The sequence below is a fragment of the Malurus melanocephalus genome, unplaced genomic scaffold (assembly GCF_030028575.1).
Source record: "Malurus melanocephalus ecotype Western Australia unplaced genomic scaffold, MMel_1.1 scaffold_1099, whole genome shotgun sequence".
Taxonomy (NCBI): Eukaryota; Metazoa; Chordata; class Aves; order Passeriformes; family Maluridae; genus Malurus; species Malurus melanocephalus.
Window position 1 is genome coordinate 8,179 of NW_026624331.1, and position 6,252 is coordinate 14,430.

Below are 6,252 nucleotides of genomic sequence, written 5' to 3' on the forward strand. Positions count from 1 at the left end.
GGGTCTCCTTGGGTTGTTCTGATTGTTGCAATTAGAGTGAATCAGAATCAGCTCCAATTGCGTTGTCCTCCCACTTGTTCTTGGTCACGATGAGTATCAGGAGTTGACGGGAAGAAGATGACAACACCAGTTTCTTGAGAAGGAATTTTGTTTATCAGGTGGAGAATGACTCTGTAAAAAYGGATTTGGGTTTTCTTTAGTGGTGTCTGCTTCCCTGAGGAGACTCCACCTCATTTGGGAGGGCAGGAGACCCCTCAGACCGCAAGGATCCCTCTGTCCCAAGTTTTCCCACATCAAGTGAGCCCAGATCCCAAATCCTCCAACATTCCTGGTGCTGGAAGCTGCAGCCCCACTCTGTCCTCCCTTGGGACGGTCCCACCAAGGACACCCAGCCCTGGCACAGTCCAAAGCTTGGGTTGGCAGTGCCACCCCCGTGGAAGGGCTCAAGGACAGCACAAGGTCACACATTTCATCAGTCCCCAGCAGGGACACAAAACTTGTTGAAAACAACATGGGAGCAATCAAAGCAATCTGATCCCGGTCTTTATCTGCTCCTGCAGCACCAGGACATGGCACAGCCCCACACCAGTGACCCCTCCAGCCGCAGGGCTTGGGCCCATTGTCCTGGTGACAGATTTGGTGACACTGATCTCTGCCAGGCTTTGTAATGTTTGTCCATCGCTGTTGATCTGAGATTGGCAGGGGAGAGGAACAGGGTATAAAAGGGCAGAGAGGCTGAGCCCGTCAGTCCTGGTCCAAGATGGCCAAGCTCACTCTGCTCACCGGTGAGTGCTGCTGTGACCTGGAGCTCTGTGCCCTCCTGCCCAGGGCTGGTGGCTTTGGCACTGTCACTCTGCTGCCTGGGGAGGGGGACGGAGGTGTAAAAATGCTGCTTTGGAGGGGTGAAAATGCTGTTTCGAGGGGTGAAAATGCTGCTTTGGAGGGGTAAAAATGCTGCTTTGGAGGGATGAAAATACTGCTTTTTCCTTTCTGTTCAGGATTTCACAATTTCTCTTTGGGAGAGGGAGTTCTCTTCTTTAGCAATAGAGTTCTTGATCCGTTCTGCTTTGAACATGAATAGAGTCCACCGCAGGCTGGAACTGAAATGTGCTTTTGAACAGAAATCTAACAATCAAATGACTGCTTTGCCATTGTGTGGTGCCTTTCCTCTGCTTTTACCTGAAATGATTTGACAAATTTGAGCCTCTTTACTCAAAACCCTCACCTGCCTCAGCTTGGGAGCAGAGCATAGCAGGAGACCTGTGCATTTCTGAGAGCCAACGGTGACCTCTTTCTTGTTTCCTTGTGCCCTGCCAGGCCTGGCCCTGCTGCTGCTCAACGCCCACGTCGGTAGGTGCTTCTTCCCCAAAATAACTTCCCCAAACCCTTCCCAGGCACATCCAGCCTGCACAGAGCCTTCCCCCATCCCAGCCCTGCTGCAGAGATCCCAGCTGATTCCCGGGGCAGGAAGGGTCTGTTTGGGGCACAGACCCTGAGCCGGGAGCTGAAGGGCACCGCAGGCTCCGGGACTGAGCCATCCCCAGGGACAGAGGAGGAAGGCTCCGGGCCCAGAGCTGTCCTGGGGAGCCTGGCAGTGTCCGAGCAATGCCCAGCCCCACTGCCCCGGCCCTGAGCTCTGCCCCACACGGGGAGCCCGTGCCCGGCCCTTTGGCCACGCCGTGCCCGCGGTGCCCGGGCTGTGTCCGGCGCCTGCAGCCCCTCCGTGTGCCGTGTCCCCACAGGCACTGCCTATGTGCTGACCTGTTACTTCACCAACTGGGCCCAGTACCGGCCTGGCGAGGGCAAATTCACCCCCGACAACATCGACCCCAACCTGTGCACTCACCTGATCTACGCCTTCGCCGGCATGAACAACAACGAGATCACCACCTACGAGTGGAACGATGAAACGCTCTACAAATCCTTCAACGGCCTCAAGAACCAGTGAGTGCTGAGAGCTCTGGCCAGGGCTGATCCTCCTCTAGGGCTGGGCAGGGCAGGACAGGGGGACAGTGGTGTCCCCTGAGCTCAGGAACAGCAGCTCCAGGCTCTGCCCATTGGCTCCTGGCCTTTGCCACCAAAAGGACCAAGCCTGCAAAGGCCACGGTGACACCAAAGCCTGGGGGTCACTGTGGTTCCAATTACTTCCCTTGCAGGAACAGGAATCTGAAGACCCTGCTGGCCATYGGAGGATGGAATTTCGGCACACAGAAGTGAGTTCAGAGCAGCTCTTTCCCCGAAAGGCTCCCAGCAATGGGAGGGAGGAAAGGAAGCGGCTCCAATTTCACCCCAACGCTGTCCTGCTCTGCTGTCCAGGTTCACCACCATGGTCTCCACACCCCAGAACCGCCAGACCTTCATCAACTCCGTGGTCAGGTTCCTGCGCCAGTACGGCTTTGATGGGCTGGACCTGGACTGGGAATACCCCGGCTCCCGGGGCAGCCCCGCCCAGGACAAGGCTCTCTTCACCGTCCTGGTCAAGGTGGGCTGGGCTCCCGGCCCTGCTGGGCTCTGAGGGGCTGCAAAGGCTCGGCCCCAGCCCGCAGGTGACTCCTGTCCCTGGGATCCTGCAGGAAATGCTGGCAGCCTTCGAGCAGGAAGCCCGGCAGAGCAACCGGCCCCGGCTCATGGTCACCGCTGCTGTGGCCGGAGGACTGTCCACCATCCAGGCTGGCTACGAGATCGCTGAGCTGGGCAAGTGAGTGGCAAAGCCTGGGGTCAGTGGTGGGGCTGGGGTGGGATCCTGCAAAGGAAAGCCCCAGAGAGCCCCTGAGGGAGCCCCACGTGCAGGAGGAGTGGCCATGGCCAGGACTGGGGTGACCGGCCACCCTCGGCTCTGGTGGCCCCAGTCAGGACATGGCCCCGCTGCCCGCAGGTACCTGGATTACATCCACGTGATGACCTACGACTTCCACGGTCCCTGGGACGGCTCCACGGGCGAGAACAGCCCCCTGTTCAGTGCCGGCAGCACCCTCAGTGTTGTGAGTGCCTTTGGGGCCGCCATCTCTGGGCTCCTGTTCCCGACAGCCCGGCCTGGCCCTGACCCACCCCGGCTCTTGCAGGAATACGCCATGAACTACTGGAAGAACAACGGTGCCCCCGCTCAGAAGCTGCTGGTGGGATTCCCGACCTACGGGAAAACCTTCACCCTGCAGAACCCGTCCAACACCGCCATTGGGGCACCGACCTCCGGCCCTGGCCCTGCTGGACCCTACACCGGGGAGGCCGGGCTCCTGGCTTACTACGAGGTGCGTGTGGAGCCCGCACCGGGCACTGTGGCAGTCCCAGCACAGAATTCCCAACCCGTCCCGCTGTCCCACGTTCCGTTTCCCCAGCCCCTCGCTCACTGTCCCGTTGTGCCCTTTTTCCAGATCTGCAGCTTCCTGAACTCCGGAGCCACCCAGGCCTGGGATGCCCCCGAGGACGTGCCCTACGCCTACAAGGGCAGCGAGTGGATCGGCTACGACAACGTCAAGAGCTTCAACCTCAAGGTCTGGGGGCAGCGGGGCCGTGCCGGGCCGGGGCCGGGGCCGGGGCAGCCGCGGGCTTTGGCGGCTCCCGGCGCTCACCRGGATTTGCCGCGGCTCCCCACAGGTGCAGTGGCTGAAGCAGAACAACTTTGGAGGCGCCATGGTCTGGACCATCGACCTGGATGACTTCAGYGGCTCCTTCTGCCACGAGGGCAAATTCCCGCTGATCTCCACGCTCAAGAAGGGGCTGGGGCTGTGAAGGCGCCGTGAGTGGCTCGGGGGGGATGCGGGGTCGGGGCCCTTCCAGCAGCTCCGGAGGCTGTGGGGCTGGGAATGGTCTGGGGCCCTGCAGGGAGGGAGGCAGGGAGGAGGGGGCATTACAAACATCATCCCTGCCCCAAGRAAAATCCCGCTTTCTTTCCAGACTGCTGGACCTTTGGCCAGCGCTGTCCTGTTGTCCCTGTGGCTCCTGCGGGTGCAGGTGGGAGTGGGAGCACAGGAGGAGCCACAGCGGCGATTGTGGGGCCTGGCCTTGAAGATCCTGATCCCGTTCCAACCCATCAATCTCCTTGATCCAATTGCACACAATAAGAATTAAATAAAGCTTTCTGCAAAACCAACAGCTTCGTGTTTCGGCTCATTTCATCCTTGTTGCTTCCTGATTCTGTCAAGACAATCAAACATTTGTTTTCAGGGAAGGCCTTGGATTCCATCCCAGCCCAGCACTTTCCAGGAGTTTTTTTGCTGCCCTACCTTGGCAGCAGCTTGGTAACCGAGGGAGGAATTGTTGTCACCTCCCCAGGCCTGTGACATCACGACCTCAGGCTGCTGCCAGCACCGCACATTCCACAGGGAAATGCTGAATTCTGGGTTTTTCCAGACCCCCTCCTTCATTCGCCATCCCCCTGCTCTGCACCCGTAACAACGGGAGCACGCTGAGCATATCCCGGGGAGCTCCGGCAGGGCAGGATGGCTGCAGGGCACGACCTGAAAGGTGAGAGCTGGGCGAGGCAGGGGCACCCATGGGGCTGTTGGGGTGGCATCGGCTTCCCCAGTGATCCTCCACCACATGGCTGATCCCAATTCCTTGCTCAACCTGGGGAAAATCAGCGTTTGATTTGCCTTGATGGCAATATCCCTSACAAATACCCAGAATCCAGGGAAACCCACACCTGGGAGGTGAAGGCAGAGAGCAGCAAGTGGTCACTCTTTTTTACCTTTTCTCTCTTTTTTTGGTTTGCCCTTATGGTGGCATTTCCCTCTCACGGCCCCACAGCCGCCCAGAAGCGAATCTCCTTCGGGACAACCCAGGAACGGAAAATGTTCCCGTATCACTAYGCCCCGGACAGGCTGGGCATCGAGATGCCAGCGGTGGGGAGAAACCCTCTCCTGGGGCCAGGCTGTTACCTGGGGCCGGAGGTGAGCTTTCCTCACAATTTGGGGCTCCTTGGCAGGGGAGCAATAGGGCCACACCTTCCCCAAACCCACTGCGGGGTGTCCCCACAACCACCTGGAGAAAGGAATTCCCTCTCTACTGAACCAAACCTCTGGAGAAAGGAATTCCCTCTCTTCCTAACCAAACCTCTGAAAGTGAGAAATTAAGGGGATTAATAGGAATAATATAAACTGATTGCAGAACATCCCCACAGTTACCTGGAAAAAGGAATTCCCTCCCTTCCCAGCCAGCCTTTGAGGCTTTGCAGAAGTGAGAAATTAGGGGAATTAATAGGAATAACATTTTTAGGAATGACATTTGCTGCTCAAGCACTCCTGTCCTGCAAACTCGCTGGAGGATTTCTCCACATTCACCTGGAAAAAGGAATTCCCTCTCTTCCTAATCARTCCTCTGAAGGAGTGAGAAATTAGGGGGATTAATAGGAATAACATAAAACCACTGCAGAACGTCCCCACAATTGCCTGGAAAAAGAAATTTCCTCCCTTCCCAACCAACCTTTGAGGCTCTGCAGGACTGACAAATTACAAGAATTAAACCTGCTGCAGAACATCCCCACAATTACCTGGAAAAAGGAATTCTCTGTCTTTCCAATCAATCCTCTGCAGGAGTGAGAAATTAGGGGATTTAATAGGAATAATTTTATTAGGAATGACATTTGCCACTCAAGCATTCCCGTCCTGCAAACCTGCTGCAGGATGTCCCCACATCCACCTGGAAAAAAATTCTCTCTCTTCCCAACCAATTCTGGTGTCTCTGCAGGAGTGAGAAATTAGGGGRATTAATAGGAATAACAKTTTTAGGAWTAACATTTGCTGCTCAGGTAATTCTGCCCTGCAARCAGCACCTTTAAAACATCACTGAAACACCTTTTGTTTTCAAATTGCAGACAAACATCCTCCAATCCTCCATAAGCACCAARCCCATGAGCACCCGGGGGTACGCGATGGGAGCCAGGACGGGCCCGCGCTTCCAGAAGAAGGCTCGGGTAAGGAGATGGCCAAAAAAGAGGAAAAAGCAGCAAAAATATCCCCCAGCGGGGCTGTGATACCAAACCAGCTGCTGCTGTGGAAATTTGAGAATATTTGGCACAAAATCCTCCATCCAGAGGTGTTTTTTGTCCCACTGCAGATGGTAGGACCTGGCCCTGCCACATACGAGCCCTTCCCGAGGGACCCGAGGAGTTACCAGCCTGCCCGCGTTCCCTTCTTCTCCAGCACCCCTCGATTCTCAACCAGGCCGACGCAAAACGAATTTTTCCCCGGGTAATTGTGCTAGTTTGAAAACAAACCAGAGGAGGAAAACCCCACAGAAATATGTTGCGAGAAA

General features: G+C 56.6%; 2 protein-coding genes across 2 annotated transcripts in view; both read left to right on the forward strand.

Moving 5' to 3' along the window:
- The first annotated feature begins 734 nt into the window (after positions 1–734).
- Positions 735–3,737, forward strand: LOC130586209 (acidic mammalian chitinase-like). The gene is made up of 10 exons (XM_057386924.1): positions 735–785; positions 1,318–1,350; positions 1,743–1,944; positions 2,157–2,213; positions 2,317–2,482; positions 2,574–2,698; positions 2,876–2,981; positions 3,063–3,248; positions 3,372–3,491; positions 3,595–3,737. The coding sequence occupies exons 1-10, from the start codon at positions 761–763 to the stop codon at positions 3,727–3,729; spliced, it is 1,155 nt and encodes a 384-aa protein (XP_057242907.1). The 5' UTR covers positions 735–760; the 3' UTR covers positions 3,730–3,737.
- A 682-nt stretch (positions 3,738–4,419) lies between these two features.
- Positions 4,420–6,252, forward strand: part of CIMAP3 (ciliary microtubule associated protein 3) — a 4,209-nt gene continuing 2,376 nt past the window's right edge. The window contains exons 1-4 of the mRNA XM_057386930.1: positions 4,420–4,464; positions 4,747–4,889; positions 5,813–5,911; positions 6,055–6,188. Coding sequence (XP_057242913.1) covers positions 4,440–4,464; positions 4,747–4,889; positions 5,813–5,911; positions 6,055–6,188 — 401 coding nt within the window. The 5' untranslated portion in view covers positions 4,420–4,439. The remainder of the gene's footprint in view (positions 4,465–4,746; positions 4,890–5,812; positions 5,912–6,054; positions 6,189–6,252) is intronic.